We start from the raw sequence: 24306 nt of genomic DNA, 5'->3' as shown, positions 1-24306 counted from the left end.
ATACAGTGTTCAAGTAGCTGAGCCCTTGTGCTGGCCTTGAATTTATAATCTGGGGAGTAAGGACCTACCTCAATGAACTAGTTACAGTTAAACAATACTAGGGTAGTGGAAGATGAGGAAGAGGCAGTTCCACTAGTTAAAACTTTCTGGAAATGGGATTTGTTTGGTTGGAAAATTGACTTGGCACAGAGAGAATGACTAAGGGTGTTGGCTCTAAAATCAGGTTTCCTGAGTTTGAATCATGTTTCTATCACTTAGCTGTGTGATCTTGGACATGTCAGGAACTCTGCCTCAGTTTTTTCATCTATAAAATGAAGGTAATAGCTAACATTTATTGAACACTTGCTAAGCATCGTTAAAAGTGCATTTCCTACAGGAATTTCATTTGATCTTCATTGTAATCCAAATGCCATTAAGTATTTTTAAACCTCTTTTATAAATGAGAAGTTGAGGCTGTAGGTTAAATAACTTTTCTTAAGATCACATAGTTGGAAAGTAGATCAAGGGATTGAATCAGTATTTTGAATTAACTATCCAGGACTTTGCTTGTAATCATAATACTGTAGAAGGATCAAATGAGAACATGTGTCAAGTGTAGGACCTCATAAATAGCCACTGCTCTTTAATGCTAGCTATCTCACAGACATGAGTTAGAACATTCTGGGGAGATTGGTTGGCCTAGTGGAGCACACATCTGAGCAAAGGACTTTGGATGTAGGTGTGAGTGAGTGCAGCACATATGAATAACAGTGAAGCATTGGATTTTTTAAATGAGTGGTACCTAGGAGTGAAGTAGGACATGGGCCACACCAATTTTTGTCACTTCCAGTCTCAGGCAACACTTCAGTGTCCTGAGATCAGATTCTCCTTGGGTATGGAAAAGAAAGGTATGGGGTAGGAAACCTGCAAAGACAGTAAGGGGAGGGTAAGAGAGTGTAGCTGCCAGTGGAATTGGAAGCTTAGGAAGCTTGCTTGACTGGCCTAGTCAAGGAAGGCCAGTCTGGACATCCCTGGAGAATACTGGTTTTTAATTTGTGCTCTTACTAAACCAGTAACTCATTTCTGGACAGGAGCCAGAGTTATTAATATGTATAAATTACATATATTCACCCCTAAGGGTGTGAAAGTAATAGATTGTTTATTCACATTTGAATGGTTTTCACTGACATCAGTGTTTCTCCCCGTCCCCCAAGTTTGGATTTTTCCCTTATTTCTCTTCCAAGAGTCCAGGCTCCAGGCACTTTTGTCTTTTCAAGATCTGCAGTGAGAATAATGTATATTTATGCTTGGCTATGACAGATATCAGCTTTCTAGATGACTTTGGACAAGTCACTTTACCTTTTAGGTGCTTGGTAACTTGATCAGCAAATTAAAAATCACCCAAATGGCATCTAAAGTGTTCTGGACACGGTGCTTTTAAAACTCTGCATTCAATTGTTTTGCATAGTTGGGTTGGTAAGGTAGAGGATTTAGACCAGATGTTTTTAATTTATAAACCTTAATGGTTTTTAAGGAATGAATATTAAGCTTCTTTAGTACTCAGTAAAATAGAGTTGGATAGGTTAACATTAGTATGGAGATGCTTGAACTACAAACAGATCTTTCTACCTAAAGCTTCATTTTTTTAGCATTTGTCAAGCTGGTCATCCTGATGATCAAAAGCTGTAGCATAGGTTACCCCCTGGCTTTAGGGCACCTGCTTTTTCTGTTTGAGGGAGACTGGAAAGCGTACTGGGTAATAAGGGTAAAAGTGCTTCTTGTTTTTAGAACTAAGGGTCCATGGTCTTAAGCTGATACTGACTGAAAATCCAAAGTATTTCTCCTTTTGGTTTCCAAAAGAAGTTAAGTCTTGCATTCATTCACCCTTGTGTTAACTTAGTCAACAAATAATTGTCTACCATGTTCCAGGTGCAGTTAACATTGAGGATAGAGTAGGGAAGAAGAAAAGATCCCTGCCTTGAACAAGTATTTGATGGGGGAGGGAGGGAGGTAGGAGAAATAGATGGAATGAACAAATAGGATTTCAAGTGGTGGTAAGTATTTGGAAAAATAACATGAAGTCATGGCATGGAGTTCCAAGGTAGGGTTGGAGTAGGGGGATGTCTTTAGATGGGCTGGCCATTGAAGGACCTTGGGGAAAGAACATTCCAGTCTGAATGAACTTGGAACAAAAAGGCCAGTGTACTGGAGCATAGTTGGGGTTTGGGGTGTGTGGGGGTGGAGCATAGTGTGTGTGTGGGGGTGGGGTGGGTGTTTGTTAAAGAGATTGGGAGATTCTGGCAAGAACCAGGGTGAATTTGAAAATTTTCCATTCGCAGTGGGTTTTAAGAATCAGGTGATGATTTAATGTGCTTTTACTCAGTTGGATGAGCTTGCAAAATGAGACTTATTACTCCACCTTAAAGGCTTTCAGAAGGTAAATTAATTAGATTGAGAGTGTTGGGGGCGGGGCGAGGGGAGGCTGTGGTCAGCAAACTGGCATGGATTGTGATCCTGAGATTTATATTCCCAGTCCTCTCCCCTTTGGACCTGGAGAGATTCTTAGTTTATAGAGTGAGTGGATCTCATCTGCTTTGGTATTTTGGGAGAAAGTTTATCTCCAGGGCTGTTGGGGCACACAAAATTTGGAAGATCAAACTGAAAGGAGCTGAGAGAATTTCTATACCAGATGCGTTTCCCTGCAGATCGAGTGGTGACCCTCATCTGATGGCTGGCCCCTTTAAAAGGGCACACACACACAGCTGACTAACACGGAATTGATTTTCTTCATCACGGATTATATGGCCTTTACTCAGTCTCAGAGTTTCAGTATCAAAATCCACAATGAAAACGGACCACGATTAGTGACCACCACATCTGTAAATATTTTGATGTTTTTAGGTCCTTTGCTCTTCCCACCCTAGAATAAGTCTTGACCAGATTTCCACCATTTGATTCCTGAGTCATGTCCGGTTTTAAAACTCATTTCCACAACTTTGACTCCTTTCTTTTTATGGCCCCCACCCCCCTTTCTGGGGCTACTTTGGACGGTTGTATGTTATGTCATCTTCACTCATGATCCCTTTCCTCATAGATAACCTCACTGCTTTTAAGTTCTTTCATCCAGCACTTTTCCCCACTCCCGCTTTTAACTCTCTCTTCAAAAGCTGCCTCGCAAAGGGTCATTGCTTGCTCAAAGAATATGGGATTATGTGAAGAAGCCAAAGGATGAGAAAGAAAATGTGATGAGGGAGCCGGACGCTCTGGAGAATGCTATTTTGATTGTATTTTGTTTATAGCTGGATGTGATTAGGCTCCTCTAAGGTCGGTTCTAGGAGTTTAAACCTACAGCTCTGGCTGATGGCGCCCAATAAAATAAAACAAAAAACTTTCGCTGCTCCAGTTTTTTCTCAGGGCGGGGTGGGGGCCTTTTCAATCTCCAAGGTCGCACAGAGAAGCCGTTTCTTCATCTTGGACCCACCCCGGGAGACTGGTTCCTCGCGGGAACTGGTCTCAGCGCCTCCTGAGTAACGCAGCCTCCACCCGGGCCAACTTCGGGGCCGTTATAACCTAATTGAAGCCGCGCCCATTAACCGTTTCCAGAATTCCTTTGACCATCTATGACAGTAGTTTTGATGCGAGGGGAGCTCCGGGACTTCTAGGGCTACGGTGTGGATTCTTGGGCAAAGGAGGAGGTTGGTTCTTCAGGTGGGGAAGCTTCGTTATTTTTCTTCCTGGCGTTTGGGTCTAAGCTATCGTATAGCATCCTGGCTGGAGGGGTTGGTGGTTGGGAGTGTAGAAGGCGAAATTTGGAGAAGGCAAAATGGAGCGGGGGATGCTGTCAGGATGTGCACGTGTCGGTGGCAAAACGTGGAAGCTTCACAAAGTTGGCGCCACGAAGCTAAAGACCGCCACACCGGGGCCCTAGCTCGCTTCGCCTAATGGCGGGCCGCACCCCGCCGGCGAAGCCCACGTTTGTAGTTCCTCCCTCACGCCGACCTCTTGCCCAATCAGTGACTTCGGCTTCGCGAGATAGGCGCTCATTGGCATTCGCATAAAAGCTCCGGGGTTACTGACGTTTCCACCTCTTCCCGGCCTCTCAGGTAATTGGCGTTGGTGATAACCAATCAGGAAGAGGATCTGTGGGAACGCCTGCCTTTAACTTAACTGAGCAGCCAATCCGGTGGTACACTCACCTCCCCTTCTACCCAGAGTCACTGCTGCGGCCGCCGCCATTTTAGCGTTTTGTCAGAAGCGTCTGCGCCGCGAGGAAGAGACCCTGCTGATTTCCGTGCGGGTGAGAGACTCCAAGCCCCTCAGATTTTTTTTGCCCTGTTAAATCTTACCTCACTCCTTTGGGCTTCAGAGGTATCGTAGTGGGGTATTGGCCTGCGCACCCGTCTCTGAGAGCCGACCTCGGTGCTGGGCATTGCGCGGTAAGCCTGAAGCAGCCCTTCCCCCACGACCTCCCCCGAGAATACCCTTTCTCCCCACCTTGCCTTCTACCCGACTTGGCTCGGTTTCCTGCCTTGAGGTTTCCATATAGATAATCGCATTTTCCTTAGACTCAGGAAAATTGAAGCCCTTTTCGAGAATTTCTTGGGCCCTGAGACATTGTTGTCTGGCTGATGAGTCTGAAGCCCCGTTCTCTGGCCACGCATTTCCCCATTCTGCAGGAGCTCGTTAGGATGGCACCTCGGGAGAGGCGTTCCCCAGCCCTGCACTTCCTGTACTCTCCTCATGCCTTGCTCTCTGGCCCGGGTCTCCGGTTCACTTCTTCCAAAGGAAACCCGAAAACGTAGCTATTATAAGGCCCAGTTTTCCGGAAATGGTGGCCACTCGCTCGGTTGCGAGAGGAAGAGCTAATTCATAATTTCAGTAGACAGTTCAGCCAGCCAGTAGTTAGACTTTCGTTTTCTGACCTCACAGTGGATAGAAAAGCCCAGTACCTCTAGCCCTGCATGTATGCCCTCATTTTCATTTCCATTTTGGTTAGAAGCTTTCCAGCTCTTTTCAAACCCTTTGTCTACTAAGGACCTTTCTGTTACAGACATTTTCTCATTCTTACGGGTTCTGCAGTTTGTACTGTAGTCGGCCTCCATATTCCCACTTCCCTTTGATTGTTCTGTGGAGGTGGGCATGTAAGAGAAAGGGAAAACTGGAAATATTTCCTAGAGTTTTTGGTTTTAATTGACATGAGCCTTAGGTCTTTCGTTAGAAATTTTGTTTCTTCCCATGCAGGCTGTGTCGAGATGGTGAAGCTGTTCATTGGAAACCTGCCCCGGGAGGCCACAGAGCAGGAGATCCGCTCACTCTTCGAGCAGTATGGGAAGGTGCTGGAATGTGACATCATTAAGAACTACGGCTTTGTGCACATAGAGGACAAGACAGCGGCCGAGGATGCCATACGCAACCTGCACCACTACAAGCTACACGGGGTGAACATCAACGTGGAAGCCAGCAAGAATAAGAGCAAAACCTCCACAAAGTTGCACGTGGGCAATATCAGCCCCACCTGTACCAACAAAGAGCTTCGGGCCAAGTTTGAGGAGTATGGCCCAGTCATCGAATGTGACATCGTGAAAGATTATGCCTTCGTACACATGGAGCGGGCAGAGGATGCAGTGGAGGCCATCAGGGGCCTTGACAACACAGAGTTTCAAGGTGAACCACCCTCTTTGGGAAGAGGGCTGAACACAGGCTGTATGCAGAAAATAGGTTGGATAAGTAAAGGGAGGGGTTTGGGGTAGAGATACAGCTGTTGGTGTTGATGGTGAAGCATTGTGGGTGATGGACTTAAAATGGAGAATACATGGGATTTAGAGGCTTTACCTTAGTTAGGTCAGTGTCTACCACATGGCTTTAGTTTGGAACTCCTAAGACTTTTATGCCTGTTAGCACAGAAATCCTTTCCTTTGATTTCCCCAATTATCTTTTTAGTTTTTTTTCCCTTTTCTTGGTAGAGCATATTCTGTTGGTTCACTCTGAATTTATTGCCTCAGCCCAGTATCAGCATTATACCTCATTTTACATATGAAGAATCTGGTAAGAGCATCCTAAGCAACACTTTGGGGAGCAGAATCCCTGTTAAACCACCCCCCAATCCTAACTCATAATTTCCCAGTAAAGATAAGTAGTCATTACATAACTGGTTTTTAGATAACTGGTGTCTTTAAAGGGCTATCGCTCTTGTCGGTGTTCTATTATGCTTTTACCAAGAGGTTCTGTTGGTGGAGGATGAGGCCCCTCCAGAATAAAAGTCTGATTTTAGAAGTTTCTGAGGAGGAGATATTGGGGTTTGGGGGGCAATACTGGCAATGCTTTTTCACTGTACTGGAGGGTGGACTCTTAACATCCTTGGTGAATAGAGCATTTAGATGGGTGTTAACCTTAGAGCATTGGCTAGATTGTTAGTGTGCCTGGAGGGCAGCATGAGCAATGGTATGGATTGTCCCTTTATATGGAAGGTTTTATCTTTTCTTGGTTTAAGATTTGAGCTCCTATGGCAAGAGTGGCAATCCGGGAGGGTGAGTGTGGTAACCATGGTGAGTTGCTGACTCTTCTCCCACCCCTCCACCCCTCCCTTTTGTGTCCCCAGTATCAAAAAAGAGCCTTTTCCCTTTGGTTGTAACTACTTCCAAGTTATGGGATACTCCCACAATTCCTTGTATATTTTTAAAGTATATTCCAACCTTTTTAGCCCAGACAAGGTAGTTACTGCTTCTTTTCCTGAGTACTCCTCTTGTTAAGAGTCATTGCTGCTGTTTTGGGTGTTTATTTCCCTTAAATTGGACCTTTCTTAGAGCTGGAGGTCCGATCATCATTCCCCCAAGTAATGGGTGCACTGTGTCGTGGGTATTGCTGTGCATTATTAAAGAAAAGTGTCACTGGTCTCTCAGGTCTAGTTTGTTTTTCTTTTTTAATTGGTAAGTTGAGAATTATTTGCTGTCAACAACTTAATTGGGGTCAAGGCTGCTTTTGTGGAGGGTTTGTGATATGATACCTAATTTTTGGACACACTTCACTTTAACCCAGTCATAGAATGGGTGGCTGTGTCTGCTTGTAGTAGTTACATGTGTAAGGGGAGGCCAGTGTGTGTACTGATTCAGGACAACTTGTCCTTATGGCATAACTCTTGGCATATGAACTATAGGCTCTCTGGTACTCTTTATGCTTATTTATATTTTCACTGCTTTTCTTATTATTAGTCATTCTCCTTAGTACTGTTCAGGTGTACAGGGAGTAGCAGTGTTTATGAAGGTGGTCTTTTGACCCTTTTAGTTTTTCAGTGTTCGGTGTATTCTCTCTTGTTTGCTCATTTAAAAGACCTCAATTGTAGATATTTTTAAAGACTTATTTTCTTTTTCTGGCTTTGGAATTGACAGATCCTTAGATCAGGGCGTTAGTTAATGACCTTTATGTCATGAATGTGCAAGGTTAGTTCCTTGGTTGCACTTGTTTTGTTAGGTGCCAAAATGGTCCCATGGGCAAATGCCAGAGGGACATAGGTGAGCACTTTAAAACAGTTAGGTACTTAATTGCTTATTTTAGCTCCTAACTTGCAGTGTATCTACACTGTAATGTTTACAGCAGGATTTTTTGGGGTAGTTTGATCCTTCCACCTCCTTTTCTCTTTTCCAGCTTCCCAGGATTTTAATTTTGCATGTGAAATTGTCTGTTTACCAATTTCTGTATTGTTAAGATGAGTAGAAGACCTATTTGTTGACTCTCCTTTGCTTCTAACCGTTCACTTTTCATATCTGCATGTTTGGGTACATCATAGCCAATTGCATTGGAAGTTTTTGGTGGAATTTTGCTTACCAATAAATCGGTAGATCTTGTTAGCTGGAAACTTTCTGTGAAAAGATTTAACCCTTAAACTTCTTGAAAAGTTTCTTTTTTTGTTAAGTTTTCCAGAAGTAGTATTTTTTATTTCCAGAGTATAAATTGTAATTGTCATCAAAAGATAGTATTTTTGTGTATTCTTAGAATCTCTCTGATCTCTAGTTTAAGTAGAAAAAGTATTTTAATCTTGTTAAAATGAACTCTTTGATCCACTATTACTGGTTATTCTCTCTTTTTCTCACCTTCCTTTCCCTTTTTCTTCCATGTTTTTCAAAATCTTTCTAAAAATTCAGGCATCTTGTGAATTGTCTGTCCTGTTTCCTTAGGAGGTCACTAAAGTTAGCTATCAGATTTTAAAGAATCTTTGGTGGAATGACTGTCAGAACCATTAATTTAAAGGACTCCGTTAAGGGGGAAGGCAGTCCGTCAGTGTGTATTTATTGTCCTTTTTCCCCCAATTCATGAGTGTTTTTCCCAGAAATCTTGAAACTTGCCTGTCACATTCAGCCACAGATGATGTTTGGGTCTTACTCTTTGATTTTTGGGGTGGGGAGCTAGAGGACTAGCCTTTGCATTGTTCTGCTTAATGAACTCAGTCTTGGTAGTGAAGATGGGAAATGTCAGAATCTTGTGGAGGAGTCTTACTTTAGTTTCTTTTGACAGTAGGCCATTGTTCAGGGTAGTTTTTGTCTACAGTTAGTTGGCAAAGGATGAAAGGCTTTTTTTTGGGCACAAGCATTAAACTAGTGTTAGAGCTGAAACATTTCTTCATCTAATTGATCTTTGCCTGAAATCAGGTCATTATATTGAATTTATATAGTGGACTCTCTTTTTTGTTTTGTTTTTGTTTTGTTTAAATCTTTTGGCAATGAGTCCTGCATTAGAGTTGTCTAGGTAAAGCCATTGCTATGACCGGTGTCTGGGGTAGGGGCGCGGGCTATGACTAAGAGTGATAGCAACCCTTCTTGCGTCTGTTTCTTCAAGGCAAACGAATGCACGTGCAGTTGTCCACCAGCCGGCTTAGGACTGCGCCCGGGATGGGAGACCAGAGCGGCTGCTATCGGTGCGGGAAAGAGGGGCACTGGTCCAAAGAGTGTCCGATAGATCGTTCGGGCCGAGTGGCAGACTTTACCGAGCAATATAATGAGCAATATGGAGCAGTGCGTACACCTTACACCATGAGCTATGGGGATTCGTTGTATTACAACAACGCGTACGGAGCGCTCGATGCCTACTACAAGCGCTGCCGTGCTGCCCGGTCCTATGAGGCAGTGGCGGCTGCAGCTGCCTCTGCGTATAATTACGCAGAGCAGACCCTGTCCCAGCTGCCACAAGTCCAGAACACAGCCATGGCCAGTCACCTCACCTCCACCTCTCTTGATCCCTACGATAGACACCTGTTGCCGACCTCAGGAGCTGCTGCTGCTACAGCTGCTGCTGCTGCAGCAGCCGCTGCTGCTGTTACTGCAGCTTCCACTTCATATTACGGGCGGGATCGGAGCCCCCTGCGTCGCGCTACAGCCCCAGTCCCCACTGTTGGAGAGGGCTACGGTTACGGGCATGAGAGTGAGTTGTCCCAAGCTTCGGCGGCCGCGCGGAATTCCCTGTACGACATGGCCCGGTATGAGCGGGAGCAGTATGCGGATCGGGCGCGGTATTCAGCCTTTTAAGGCTTGAGGTGAGAGCGGTGGGGTGTCCCCTGTTCTGGTTTTGCCATCCCTCCTGCAGCCTAAAGGCTCCACTTAGGCTGCCCTGCTTGCTTGCTTTTGCTGGGTTAGGGTAAGGTTACTAGCATGGTTCAGAGGCTAGGGAGAAGTCCTTCACTACCTAACTTTTTGAAATACATAAACAAACATCCTTAGCCCTCATGGCTATTTTTCCAGGCCTCCTAGTAGTGGGAGTCAATGTGATGCTATTTGTGCCTGGAAAAACAGAATGGTGTGATGAATCTTGGGTCACACCTATGTGCTGTAATTGAACTGAACCTGGGACCCATATATTCAGACTGAGGTGTGCTGTTTCTCAGAGCCTTTGTTGAAATTCCTAGGTTGCAACATTATTAAGGTTTGCAGGTTTCCTGTTCTTCGTGCTATGCGAAAGGTCGGATATGACCTATAGTAACACAAAATTGATAACTAGTTAACTAGGCATCACTGCTCGGGTCCCAGTTACTATGACGACTGCCCAGGTGGCATCATCTTAATCTTGAAGCAGCATTTTTCTGACATTCCTGAACAGTTCACTCCCTGTGGGCTTTACAGAAAAAACTTCTTTGATGGTAAGTTGGGGCAGAGAGCAGAAAAGATAGCTTAATTTTTATAAAGCTTTCAACAAGGAGTCTGGGGCATAGACTCAAATCCCACTTCTCCACTCAGCTCAAGATTCATTCCCTAAATAGAGTGCCCCCTCCATTGCTCTGTCTTTGAATCTGTCCTGTAAGAGCCTATTTACTTTGTTTATTTATTTATTTTTTTAAATTAAAAACAGTCCCATCTTTGGATATCCCTACTCCACTTCTTCAAGGTATATAGTAATACAAATCTGCATGAACACAAGGGTTGGGAGCTTCGCCTTAAGCAGATCACTCCCTTCTCATCTTCCCACTAGTTATGGGCATTTAATACTCTTTTTTTTTTTTTAAGATTTTTATTTATTTAACAGAGAGAGAGCACAAGTAGGCAGAGCAGCAGACAGAGGGAGAGGGAGAAGCGGGCTCTCCGCTGAGCAGGGAGCCCGATGCGGGGCTCCATCCCAGGACCCTGGGATTCTGACCTGAGCCGAAGGCAGACACTTAAACACTTAACCGACTGAGCCACTCAGGCGCCCCTGGGCATTTAATACTCTTGAACCACCAGCTCTACCTGGAGTCCTCTGGCTTTTTCCTCTGCTATACATTTTGAGCCTCATGATCCATTTGGCTCTACTTGAGTATATTCTTTCTGATGCTTGCCAGCTTTGGGCTCTAGGTGTTTGAGATTGCTGTTGTATTAAAGGGTGGTTCTCAACACCCTTTGTTTTGGGTAGCCCCCAGTGTATCCCAGACATTACCTTCAGTCCATAACTTTGTAATGACAGGCTGAGTGATATTCTCTCATCTTTCAGTTAAGGCAGAAGGTATATGACTTACCCAGGATTATTGGATAGGAAATCACTGATAGGGCTGGAAAAGAAAGAATGACTTGATAGGTAGCTTACACATGCCCTCCACTACATTCTTTTAGTTTCTTCACTAGGCAGAATTGGATGCCCTCACGTCTTAAAGTTTGTTCAGTTGATGCTACTTTTACCTAGACCTTGAATGATTTTTAACTTGGAAGTTGGTAGTAAACCCAGATTCAGACATACTTTTGACTTTTACCCCAGAGAGCTAATTGAAACCTTTCTTTTTTTCCTGCCCTCTAGTGATAATTTGTGATGTGGACATAACCTTTTGTGAGGAATGCTAATGTTAACATCAAGAGAAACACACTGTCTTCGCTTACTCTCATGAAAAAGTATTTGCTGTTTAATTTAGAGAAAGGCCCCAGCCTGGGATTGCTTGACCTTCCCAGTTACTGTTTGGCCATCAAGCTCTTTTCACTTTTAGAGGTTATTGTGGTACTGGGGATGGGTACAAATAAACTTAAAAGGAGTGTCAAGTTACCAGACTTCATAAAGATGTTCTTTGAAGTTTTAAGTAGGAAAGCCCTTTTGAGCTTTGCTGTAAAGCCCCTGTATTGTGCTCTCTTTCAGGTGGGATGTGTGTGGGCTGAAATTCCGAGCTGCGGTTGTGCATGAGAATACACCCTTCGTGGTACCCCATCTCCGGGACGTTCTCGGCTCTGTACGTTCAGTCCCTCAGGAACCGTGGACCTTAATTTACCTTGCTAAGTTCAGACCACCTCTTCCTTTCCTCCTTCCTGCCCATTTTCCCGTTCTTCCTGTTCTTCAGTACTTCTGTAGTTTCCCATTTATGTTCTGTTCTCCCAGCAGGCCTCATTGTGTGCAGAAACTGTGGTGGGGGTTGTGCTGTCTCCCCGCCTCCTGCTTCCAGTGGGTGTTGGACTTGGGAATGACCTTGATGAGAGTGTCCCTGTTCCTGAGTCTTTTTGGCCCGAAGGCTTGTGGCGGGTAGACACATAGAGTTGGGTAACTTTTTTTTTTTTTTCCGTGAAATAAATGGTTTTTCAACTTAGGGTATGTGTGCTTTGAGAGAGTTCTTGCTTGGGCTTGTGTCTGGATTCTTTATTTGTTCCTGGAAGAGAAGGGGAGGGTATAAAGTTTGACATTGAGCTCTGGGTGAACATTATTGCAGTTACTTTATTGTAGATAGGACTTACAGGTGCCAAAGGAGAAAGAGGTCGTGTGCAGAAGAACCCAGGCAGGTAGCCTTATTCCAGTAAAGACTTCTTCCCACTAGTCTACCATTGTAATAAAACCAACTACTTAATAGTAGTTTTGAGATATAGGTCTTTCCCTGCTTGCAAAGCAGTCATCACGTACCTCTTACTACCATTCTAACCACCCACCCAGTCAGTACATCTAGCCTGATTTATTGCCAAGATAGAGTTCTAGGAAAAGGAAGCGTTTGAAGGAATAGGTCAAGCTTTCATTTTTCATGCCATATGGAAAAATAAAGTTGTGGTTCTGTCAGCATTCTGCTGCTTCTCTAGGCCAGTAAGTAACATTTTTTTGATGCCTTTCACCATCTGTTTTTATAGCTCTGCCAAAATCCAAAGAATACCTGAATGGTACCACTAGCACCTCATTAACTTGTACTTAGAGCCTTTAGAATGATAGGCACAGAAAAAGGACCCAACAGTGAGCTTCAGAGTATTTAATAATGTGCCTGGGAATGAGTGCAAGAAAGAGCTACTGCCTCCTAGTTCCATGTTTCTATCAAAATAGAATGTCTTCCAGATTTTTTTTTTGTCTGTACTTTGGTTCCAGTTTTAACATTATAAATAGTAAGGCATTATGTAGGGTATTTTCTAGAACCATTCATTCAATAAATATTGAGCACCTACTGTATGCCTTTAGGAAAGGTGGGTTGTGATGGGAGTTAAGAAAAAGGATCTGGTCTTTAGTTGGGTGATTTCTCAATTTTTCTACTTAAGGCTTCTACCTGACTGGTGCTGATTGATAGATGGCCAAGATGGAAATAACCCTGTATGTATAAACTTGTAACTTACTGAATGTTTGCTCCGTACGAAACCCCATGATTGGTCATTTATGTGTTCTCTCATTTAACACTCCCAGGCACCATTTTTCTGAAAATTCTGTTTTATTCCTCTAACCCTCAAAATACAAATAATTGCTGAACACAGAAGCTGTTTATGATTGGGAGGTCTAGTGATTTAAGAACAGTTCCAGGAAGACTATTGGTGGAGTTAAGGGGATTAAGGTTGAAAGAGTTATTAGCTTCTACAGATAAAGAAGTGGTCAATAACGGGAAGATTGTGAGTAAAGTCTATAGTTACTTTACTTGCATTTGTCTCTTTTATCTTCCTTGGCTGGGTCTGCCATTCCCACTTCTTGGAGGGTGGTGCCTACTTTGATCCCCTTTTCTCTGAAAAGCTGGACCCATCACTCTTCGGCACTTCGATTGGTACACCCCTGCTGTACCAAGGGGTGGAATTGGCAAGTTTCAGAAGATGGAGACTAACAGTATTCATTGCTTCAACAAATAATTTGATATTTTGTAAAGTATTGTTGTAGGTGCTGGCTATAGTTCTGGAGCTTATGGTGTAGGGGGTACAAAATGTCAAATAGGGAATTTTACTTAGATGTGACTAGTGGAAGAAAGTTTTTCTGTGGTGATGGCATGTCATAGATTAGATATGGAGGTAATATATTTTTGCTCTATAAAACATAGTGTTTGGTTAAAATTTTAAAGGGAGTCGTTCTTTTTCCTTTGAGAGCATGGTCTCCCTCTAACAGACAACCTAAGAGCAGTTTTTCATGATTGTCAAAATCTGGGCTAGTTTAATGCTCCATTCCTGTTGTGCTCTGTAATTATTGTTAAAAGGCAAAACACTATTAACAGTGGAAATGAATTCTAAAACTTAATGTTGAAATATCAGCAAGTCCAATTTAAATAAAGTTTTTTTAAATTAGTGTTTAAGCTTCCAGTCAGGTGTACCTCTGAGTTGAGGCTACGTAGTCTGCTCTGTGAAATAGACAAAATTATACTATCACTTAGCTCAGGAGTCCTACAGTAGTTTAAGAGTAATGCTTTCATACATGGATTTTCTGTAGCCTTCCACCATTCCTTCTGTTGAGTAAAGTGTGCTTAGCATCCACCTGAGAGCTGGCTTTGTAGTTCATGAAATACTTAACTGGTCACCTACTATGTGTAAGTACACTTGTGGAGACGACAAAGATACCTGTCCTCACCTTGCCCCTGCAAGTAGCTTTCTGTCTAGGTCTTGGGTGTGCAGATGATTGTTGTATCACTGGAAGTCAGGTGGGGATGGGAATGGTCACACTATTCTGTAGCGTTGGCATCTGGCCCAGATATAACCCATCTGATTCTGGATGGGTCATAGGACTTAGAGCTGTTTTCAGGGTGATACTGGGGTTTGATTTGGTGTTAGGCCTTAACTTTGACGTAAAAGAGTCTTCCAGGCATCAAAATTGGGGTTGACTTGGGTGAATGCCAAATTAAGCCAGGCTCCTTAGCCCAGAGTTAACCGAAGCACATAAACTAGACTGTAGGGGGATAGAGTCCTGAGAGGTAGAGCATTAGCATTGTTCTTTTTTTTTTCCTTAGATTTTATTTATTTATTTGACACAGCGTACAAACGGGGAGCAGCAGAGAGAGGGAGAAGCAGGCTCCCCGCTGAGCAGGAATCCTGATGCAGGGCTTGATCTCAGGACCCTGGGGTCATCATCCGAGCTGAAAGCTGACCCTTAACAAACTGAGCCACCCAGGCACCCCAGCATGCTGGTGTTAAGTGCTGTTGCAAACTACTGGAGTAAAGTTTGCTCAGTACTGCTGTTTTCCATGTGGTCTCCTGCTGAGGCAAAAAAGAATTCCCAGAATAATGACAGTGGGAAGTCCCGGGAGTCCTTTGCTTTGGGCTTGGAGAACAGTATAGTCTTGGTTGAAGCAGGGCAAAGTAGAGTTACAGAAGGGAATTCCAAGACAGAATTTAAAAATTCCTGTATTTTAATATTGTGAGGAAATTTTTGGTTCATTTGAAGAGTGTGGAGCTTGCATTACTAATAAGTACATAGAAAATAAATGAAAATACGTTAAGTGTTTTACCAAAACTTGTAAATTAGAATTATGGGGCTCAGCCTAGTCATCATGGCAGCAGTGTTCATCAAGTAATTGTCAGCTAACTAAATTGGGAGAATGGGGAAGTGTGGATGGGTGAGTTATGAGATGTCTAAGAGCAAAACTCATTCAATAATAGAAATTAACAGATAATTTTAAAAAGTGATAAATGGAGAATAATGACGATCTTATTGAGTCCCATAAAGGTAAGAACAGCTAAAAAGTTGTTTTCTGGGGAGGATGAAGCAAGAGACTTGAAAACCTTGTACTATTTGTTAAACCATGTTTATGGATTATTATGATAAAAGTAAATTTTTGTCATGCTAACAGTTCTTTTCTCTTAAGCCTGAGGTGATGGCTAAACACTCAGTGAATCTTTTCAACTGACAGGAGCAGGGACTTGTATTACTTTATTGACAAGTAAATAGCATTTCTGAGATAACAGGGCAGAGATGGTGCTAGTAGTCTATCACAGAGATAAGACACCAAAGAAGGAAGTGCTTGAGCTAGTGGTGTAAACCTTAAAAACTGAATTGAGCATTTTATTACTGCTCCTGTTTTGTCTAACTTCTCAAGGCCAACAGAGGGAAACAGTACTCTTTTCTTTGTCCACGAGGGCTGGTTCTTCCTTTAAGGGCTGAGCCTGCTGGTTTCATTGAGTACCTCTATCCAACAAGCTGAGTTGTTCCTACTCCATTATGCAACAAGATGGGACCTCTCTAAATTTCACTATGTAAGAAATGTTAAAACCAGCTGTGTGAGGGTCTGGAGCTTCCTTAGTATAGAATAGAACTTCCATTCTTATCTATATCATCCATGCTTTTGCAAGAGGAGGAAGGTAGTTTTTACCCACTGGCTTGAGCTGGTGTAGGACCCTTCTGATTTATTTATAGACGTGAAATGGTTTGAAAAACAGGTTTGAGTAGTGAACAAAGAAGTTTTTCCTGGAAAGCCTGGAAGCTAAGATGCCAAAAAACGTTTCCTATAGAGTTTGACCATGGTGCCATCTATAAAAATGCAGAAGACCTGGCAAAGATGGGGAACCAGATTTTGAATATATACTTCAATTGAAAAGAAAAAAGTTTTATGGAATGAAATTAACATGAAGTTACAGGATTACATATTTAATCAGTTCTTACATTTTCCTCACGTTTTCTAGTATCTCTGAAATTTGAATGTATTTTGATATCCATAGTTTAATTAGCAGTGCCTTGGTTTTAGTGGTATGTGAAATAATGATGCACCTTAAAAATCGACATTTTGTATTAAATGAAATATGGTTATGTTGCATGAGTGCAAGTATCTGTAAGCTATATTCATAGAGGTGGAATGGCATTTTACATTTTGGTACATGTGAGATTCTCAAAAGCTATACAACTTAGTCCATTAGGCATCTGACTCTTGGTTTCGGCTGAGGTTATGATCTCCAGGTCTTGGGATCGAGCTCTGCATTGGACTCCATGCTCTGCTTGAGATTCTCTCCTCTCCCCTTTTGTTCCTCCTCCCCTTTCTAAAATAAATAAAATCTTGGGGCACCTGGGTGGCTCAGTCGTTAAGTGTCTGCCTTTGGCTCAGGTCATGATCCCAGGGTCCTGGGATCGAGCCCCACATTGGGCTCCCTGCTTGGTGGGAGGCCTGCGTCTCCCTCTCCTACTCCCCATGCTTGTGTTCCTGTTCTCCCTATCTCTCTCACTCTCAAATAAATAAAATCCTAAAAAAAATTAAACTCTTTACCAAAAAAAAAGTTACTACAGTTTATATTCCTGCCAGCAAGGTAATGAAAATGTTTTCTTAAACCCTAATCCAGTGCATTGTTGATCTTTTCCAACTTAATAGATGCTGTTTTTATTCATTTATTTATTCATTTATTTATTATTATTTTTAGTAATTTATTTGATAGAGAGCACAAGCAGGGGGAGCAGCAGAGGGAGAGGGAGAAGCAGACTCCCCACTAAGCAGGGAGCCTAATGCGGGGCTCGATCCCAGGACCCTGAGATCACGACCCAAGCCAAAGGCAGACGCTTAACCGACTGAGCCACCCAGGCGCCCTGCTGTTTTTATGAGTGCAGTAGATCATCTCTATTTTTAACAGCCATTTATATTTCCTTTTTGTCTTCATATCCTTAGTCCTTAACCTTTTTAAAAACACGGTATTGGTTTTATTAATTTGTGGAAGCAATACATAAGTTTAGGAACCTAACTTTGTGATCTGAGTTGCTAGTGTTTTTTTTCCAGTTTGTCACTTCATGATGTTTTTGTTATGTAGAAAAATTAAATGTGTGGTAGTTGAATTTCCAGCCTTTTCTTAGGATTTGAGGATTTTGCATCATACTTGGGATTTCTGCACTTGAAAAAGATAAGAAAATTCTTAACTTTTTTTCCTGGTACTTTTATGGTTTCATTTTTTAAGTTTAGAATTTTAATCTTTGGAATTTATTTGTATAAAGTGTGATGTAGATCTCTAACCTTTTTTTCTGGATGGCCTCTCAGTTGGGGAACAAATTGAAACAAATCTCAGTTTAATTGCAGTGGAACGAAGGGATGAAAATAATGCTATTTAGAACATCATATCTCCTTTTCTGATTGTAAGGAAGAAATTTTAGCACCCTTTTTGACAAAAGACTGGAATGAACAGAACATGGATGCCTCCTACCTTCTCTAACAAACCCTGCTTATCCAGGGAGGAACCACTGCCTTAGACTAATTATTAAATCATAGCCTCTAGGGGTTGGCCTGGCAGCAAAATCAACCCTTGTGAATCTGAATAAAGTACTTAGGCTTTACTTTATGGAGTGTTAATCAGATTTGTTGGGGTTGGCATGCCTGTCCTTCAGGATTCATTCTGTAGGATTCAGCCTACAGAACTTGATGAAGAACTGATGGTGCTCCCCAATCCATTTGTGGCAATGCCCAGGACTTCTCTATCAGGGTTGGGCCTACAGGGACCCATCTTGGCTCTTAGTCAAGATGGATGAGACTGATTTTTCTCTCCTCACCCGTTTCTTCTCTATAACACTGTTTCTAGCTCTGGTGGAAAGCATGCATACCAACCTGGGGGCAGACACGTAAGTTTTAACCCCTTAACTTTTGAAATTTTCTTTGGCAAATTATACTCATTGGCAATCTTAAGACAAAACTTATATTTGGTGAAAGGGCTCATTTTACTTGATTTGGCTGCTCCTGTTCCATCTGTGCATTGGCCTATTTGGCCTTTTCTTATATTCGCTTTCTTAGGAGTTATTCTTTACCCAGGTCTTATGGCCTTTTCCTTGAAGTAGGCCTTTTACAATGTGTAAGCTATCTGACTGCAGAATACATCTTAGACTTGGCCCAAGTTACGCGTCATTATGTTGTCCTGAGTGGAGATCTTAATCTCCCAGGTTTTCAGCTGAGGGTAGACTTGCTGAACCTTTACCCAGGTGGCTTTTCCATACTGGTTGTAGGTCAAGTTATAGATTATAGTGCTATATTAGCAGATGTCTTAATTTCTTGGGTGTCCAGAGCCATGGGTTTTTTGTTTTGTTTTTATTTTCCCTTCTTGGCATCTAGTTCTTGTACATTCTTAAGCTACAGCAAAAACAGCCCCTTCCATTCCTTATTTCACTAAACTAAACTATTTGACAGACTTTACATGGCATGATGTATTATGTAGACCAGCATTCCTATTGGTGGGTGGTTTTTTATCAGAAACTAATTTCTTATGTAGCTCATATAACTGGATTTAGAAAGTTATGTTAGAACCATAATGATGGGCTTTTATCAAACTGAATAATGGAAATGGTAGCTGGACATCATCAAAAATCAGTTAAATTAGTCATAAAAATGTTTCTTGAAACAAATTTCCTTTAGGTTTTAGTGTTGGATATCTTTTAAGGTAGGAAGTGGATAAATCTGACTGGCATTATTTTCCCCCTTCACCAATGGGTAAATCACATCAGTGGTGCACCAACTGATACGGAAGGGTGTCTTGGGGTTTTTTTTTTGGTTTGGAAACCATCCTTCTAAAATGTCAACCTCTTAATTTTTTAAATTTACTTCCTTTTCTTATGTCAGCCATCTTGTGTCTTTCCAGATTGCTTTCTTCAATATTTCAACTCTTCGATCCCATTGGAACTTCTAATTCATTGGTCCAACTTTTCATTGTCCCCCACCCTCTTATATTCTCACTTCCTTACCCAGCTTGAAATACATGCCAGTCATTATCATTTCTTTGCTTACATCCTTTTCCTTGCAAACCTTGGGACTACCCAGTCCCCCAGCTTCATCATACACACTTAGCAGAACCACATCCCAGATTAAATCCAGTTCATCTGTTCATAGTCACTTGATTGATGAGGCTGAAGGTGATGGAGAAAAACAGTCTCAGTGACTGGTCTCACTTGGAAGAATGTTCACAAACCTTGTCTCGAGTAGACCCGTGGTTCTGCCAGGCAATCAGGAGCACAGGTCCCTAGTCCATTCTCAGTCTCTTTCACGTCCTCTCTTAGGCTTACTCAGCTACTGGCCTACTTTACTCTTACTTTACTGAGAAAACAAGCAATTGGAAGGGAATTCAGTCTTCTCATCACAGTTGGGCCCCTCCAGCATCTGCAGCCACATCACATCACATTCCCTCTGGTTCGCTTGCTGCCAGTGCCCCCACTTAATACCTTAGGGCCCAACTCGCTGCTGCTGTTCTTTCCTTCTCCTATCATCCAGTTTTCTTCTTTACTGGGTCAGTCTTACTAGCATTTCAAATATTGTTATTCCCATTAAAAATATTTCTTGACTATGTCTTCTCTTGCTTGTTACCACCACTTCGTTTCTTCACTCCTTTTTGTAGCAAAACTCCTCAAGAGCATTTTCTATGGTTTTGTCTCTAATTATTGCCTTCCATTTTCTCTTAAACCCTCTTTATTTTTTAAAGATTTTATTTATTTGAGATGGATAGAGCGAGCGGGAAGGAGAGGGAGAAGGAGGCTTCCCCCAGAATCATGACCTGAGCCGAAGGCAAATGCTCCCCTGACTGAACCACCCAAGGCACCCACTCTTAAACCCTCTTTATTTCTTTATTTTTTTCAAGATTTTATTTTATTTTTTTTTAGATGTTGTAAAATTTATTTTCTGACGGAGAGAGACAGTGAGAGAGGGAACACAAGCAGGGGGAGTGGGAGAGGGAGAAGCAGGCTTCCCGCGGAGCCAGGAGTCTGATGCGGGGCTCGATCCCAGGACGCTGAGATCATGACCCGAGCCGTAGCCAGACGCTTAACGACTGAGCCACCCAGGTGCCCCTATTTTTTTAAAGATTTTATTTGTCAGAGAGCGAGCACAAGCAGGGGGAGCGGCAGGTAGAGGGAGAAGCAGACTCCGTGCTGAGCAGGGGCCCAATGCGGGACTCAATCTCAGGACCCTGGGATCATGACCTGAGCTGAAGGCAGATGCTTAACTGGCTGAGCCACCCAGGCATCCCCTTAAACCTCTTTAATCAGACTTTCACCCCTACCATTCCACAAGAACACTGCTTGTGATTTTATGTTGCTAAGTCATGTGGTCCCTTTTTTTTTTAACTGAAAAGATTGAGGCTTATTTCTTATGTCACATGCGCATTGTGGCGGTGTGGTGGTTCCTCCTCTGCGTTAGTCCTCATGACTCAAGGAAACAGTGAACATAGGAAGTTGTGTGTTAGGATATAGCTTTGTATTAATTTTTTCTTTTTAAAGATTTGTTTATTTGACAGCGAGAGACGGAACACAAGTAGGGGTAGGAGGCAGTGGGAGAGGGAGAAGCAGCCTTCCTGTGAGCAGGGAGCTCCATGCAGTGCTCCATCCCGGGGTCCTGGGATCATGACCTGAGCTGAAGGCAGATGCTTAACGACTGAGCCACCCAGGCGCCCCAGGAAATGGCTTTGTATTAAAAAGGGAAGAGTTGAGGGGCGCCTGGGTGGCTCAGTTGGTTAAGCGACTGCCTTCGGCTCAGGTCATGATCCTGGAGTCCCAGGATCGAGTCCCGCATCGGGCTCCCGGCTCGGCGGGGAGCCTGCTTCTCCCTCTGACCCTCTCCCCTCTCCTGCTGTTTCTCTCTCTCTCAAATAAATAAATAAATAAAATCTTTAAAAAAAATAAAAAGGGAAGAGTTGAGTATGGAGTGTTAGAGTGAGAGCAGTGTATGTGTGCAGATTACAGTGATAAATAGGGGGCCCAGCCTCACTGAGAAACAGATTTGAGCAGATTTGAATGAGGTAAGGGTTAGCCAAATAGACTTCTAGTATTCTTAAGTGGAGAGAACAACTTGAGCAAAGGCCCAAGGTGGGATTGTAGCTGGCCTTTTTTAATAGTAAGGCTGATAGGTGCAAGAGTGGAGTGACAGGGAGAGAGTAGTAGAGGAGGTTAGATCCTTAAATGATGGGGCAGATCATCTAAGACCTGTTTGGTCTTTACTCTTTTTTTTTTTTTTTTTTAAGATTTTATTTATTTGACAGAGAAAGAGAGCGTGCACACAAGCAGGGGGAGCAGCAAAGGGAGAGGGAGAAGCAGGCTCCCCACTGAGCAGGGAGCCCAATGTGGGGCTCTATCCCAGGACCCTGAGATCACGACCTGCGCAGAAGGCAGCCACTTTACCGACTGAGCCACCCGGGTGCCCCCTCTTTTTTTTTTTTTTTTTAAGATTTTATTTATTTGTCAGAGAACAAGCAGGGGGAGCGGCAGGCAGAGGGAAAGGGAGAAGCAGGCACCCCTCGGAGCAAGGAGCCCGATGCAGGACTCAATCCCAGGAGAGATCTTTTTATTTTATTTTATTTTATTTTATTTTATTTTATTTTATTTTATTTTAAAGATTTTATTTATTTATTTGAGAGAGAGAATGAGAGACAGAGCATGAGAGGGAGGAGGGTCAGAGGGAGAAGCAGACTCCCCGCTGAGCAGGGAGCCCAATGCGGGACTCGATCCCAGGACTCCAGGATCATGACCTGAGCCGAAGGCAGTCGCTTAACCAACTGAGCCACCCGGGCGCCCCCAGGAGAGATCTTAACTGACTGAGCCACCCAGGTGCCCCTGACCTTTACTCTTTTTTTTTTTTTTTAGATTTTATTCATTTGACAGAGACACAGCGAAGGAGGGAACACAAACAGGGGGAGTGGGAGAGGGGGAAGCAGGCTTCCCGTGGAGCAGGGAGCCCGATGTGGGGCTCGATCCCAGGACCCTGGGACCCTGACCTGAGCCGAAGGCAGATGCTTACCAACTGAGCCACCCAGGCGCCCCTGGCCTTTACTCTTGAGTGAAATAGTCTTGTATTGTTTTTAAGGGTGACACACCTTTTATAAAGAAAAGGGATTTATTGAGGTGTTCTTTCCATGAGGTAAGATAACACTGGTTTTAGGAATACAGTTTGACAGACTGATAAATTACAAGATGAAGAACATTTTTGTCACCTCAAAAGGCCCTAGTGCTGCTTTGCAGTTAATCCCCTCAGCCCCTGGTCAATTTTTAGTTCTCATCTACCTACTTCTATCTTTGGTATTAGTATTTGACATAGTTGATTACTTTGTTCCTTAACACTTAATTCATTTGACTTCCAGGACACAACACCTGGTTTTTCTACCTTTTCAATTTCTTCTGCTGGTTCCTCTCTCTCTCTAATCTCTTGATGTTAGAGGCTCCATAGTTCAGCTCTGGGTCTTTGGTGATCCTGTGGATTCAAATGGCATCTATATATCAACATTCCCAAGTTAAGTCTCTGGTCCAGATCTTCCAAATTTCAGATTCATATCCTACTTGCCAGTTTGATATTTTTGCTTGAGCATCTGGTATTTTCCAAACTTGTGTAAATTTGATCTTCTGATAAGTATCCCCTTCTATTCACCACTCCTCTTGTACCGTTCCGTCATCTCAGTTGATGGAGACTCCATCTTTCAGTTATTCTGGCCAAGAACTTGGTTACACCCACATTCAATCCCTTAGGAATCTTGCTGGTTTTACTTCTCACAATCTTCTGGACTGTTGGCCCTCTGGTAAGAGCCACTGTTTTCTCTCACTTGGATTTCCTAAGTTCTTTCCCAGTTGATGTCCCTGCTTCTACATTATCTACTGTCTGTCCACAATACAGCAACCAGAGGATCCTTTATCTACCATCTGTTCACAATATAGCATCCAGAGTGATCCTTTTTTAAATTTTACTATTACCATTATTATTTAATTTATTTAAGTAGGCTCCACGCCTAAAATGGGGCTTGAACTCAGGACCTGGAGATAGAGCTCCATGCTCTACAACTAAGCTATCCAGGTGCCTCCCAGAGTGATGCTTTTAAAATGCAAATCATATAATGTCAAACACCCCACCCCTTAATCCCTCTACTCCATCTAGGGACTCTTCCTTTCATTCACTCAAGGTCAGAATCCAGTGAAAGGCTTATAAAGCCCTGCATGATCTGCCCCACTTCTCAGTGCTCTCTGTCCTACTCCTTTGCTCACTGGGCTTCAGCCATACAGTATCCTGGACTTTATACAGCCAGGCCCCTTCTCCCTTAGTATTTAACCTGGCTCTAGATGTTTCTTAAAATCCGCCCCCCTTTTTTTTAAACAGCAGGTTTGGGTTTTCAAGGTGAAAAGCTGATACGATTTCAGGGCAGTAAAAATGAAGCTGGGCTCTATTTTCTCTTTTCTCTGTGCTCCTCATTTTAGTGGTATCACCAATTCCTTTGGCTTTACCTATCATCTATATTCTGAAGATTCCCAAATGTGCATCTCCAGCCCCCGACTTTTCTTCTCTATGCCCAAGCAGGCAGTCTGTGTCAAAAAGGCAATGGAAGGCACTGATGGAACGCCGTCCATTTCTGTATCAGGGAGGATGTTAGGTTTGAGGTTAGTGTTGAGAATAACTACCATGACTTCCAGTGCTTTGACGAAACCTCAGATGCGAGGCCTTCTGGCCAAGCGTCTGTGATTTCAATTGTTGGAGCGTTCGCTGTATCCCTGGGGGTTCCAGCTTTCTATAAGTTTGCTGTGGCCAAACCAAGAAAGAAGGCATACGCAGATTTCTATAGAAATTATGATTCCATGAAAGATTTTGAGGAGATGAAGAAGGCTGGTATCTTTCAGAGTGCAAAGTGATTTTGGAATGTAAAGAATTTCTTTGGGTTGAGTTCCATTGAAGTCTGTCACTGACCTGTGTTCCTGAACTATGAAACACAAATATTGGGTTATGGAATAGTTTGTCTTGATAAATAAACAACTAACAAAAAAAAAAAA

General features: G+C 42.9%; 2 protein-coding genes across 8 annotated transcripts in view; both read left to right on the top strand.

The window, feature by feature from the left end:
* RBM14 (RNA binding motif protein 14) overlaps positions 1-4222 on the top strand; it is a 15908-nt gene extending 11686 nt beyond the window's left edge. For 2 of the 3 annotated variants that reach the window (XM_054506519.2, XM_064576119.1), the window contains one exon: positions 4083-4222. In XM_054506519.2, the coding sequence (XP_054362494.1) occupies positions 4083-4099 (17 nt within the window). In that variant the 3' untranslated portion in view covers positions 4100-4222. The remainder of the gene's footprint in view (positions 1-4082) is intronic. The other variant, XM_064576121.1, reaches the window with a different exon arrangement.
* Positions 4137-24306, top strand: LOC129045682 (RNA-binding protein 4). 5 transcript variants are annotated; one of them, XM_064576124.1, is made up of 5 exons: positions 4137-4276; positions 5221-5643; positions 8809-8887; positions 9218-9502; positions 11557-24306. In XM_064576124.1, exons 2-4 carry the CDS (start codon positions 5232-5234, stop codon positions 9492-9494), a joined length of 768 nt encoding a protein of 255 aa, XP_064432194.1. In that variant the 5' UTR covers positions 4137-4276; positions 5221-5231; the 3' UTR covers positions 9495-9502; positions 11557-24306. The 5 variants fall into 5 exon arrangements, with proteins under 5 accessions (XP_064432194.1, XP_064432195.1, XP_064432192.1 ...); XM_064576125.1 differs by lacking the exon at positions 8809-8887; XM_064576122.1 differs by having other exon boundaries at positions 8809-9502.

Source organism: Mirounga angustirostris, unplaced genomic scaffold, assembly GCF_029215605.1.
Source record: "Mirounga angustirostris isolate CCGP_5_RB_7025 unplaced genomic scaffold, mMirAng1.0.hap1 SCAF_13, whole genome shotgun sequence".
Taxonomy (NCBI): domain Eukaryota; kingdom Metazoa; phylum Chordata; class Mammalia; order Carnivora; family Phocidae; genus Mirounga; species Mirounga angustirostris.
Note: the sequence above shows the minus strand (reverse complement) of the source record. Positions and strands in the feature narration are given on the sequence as shown.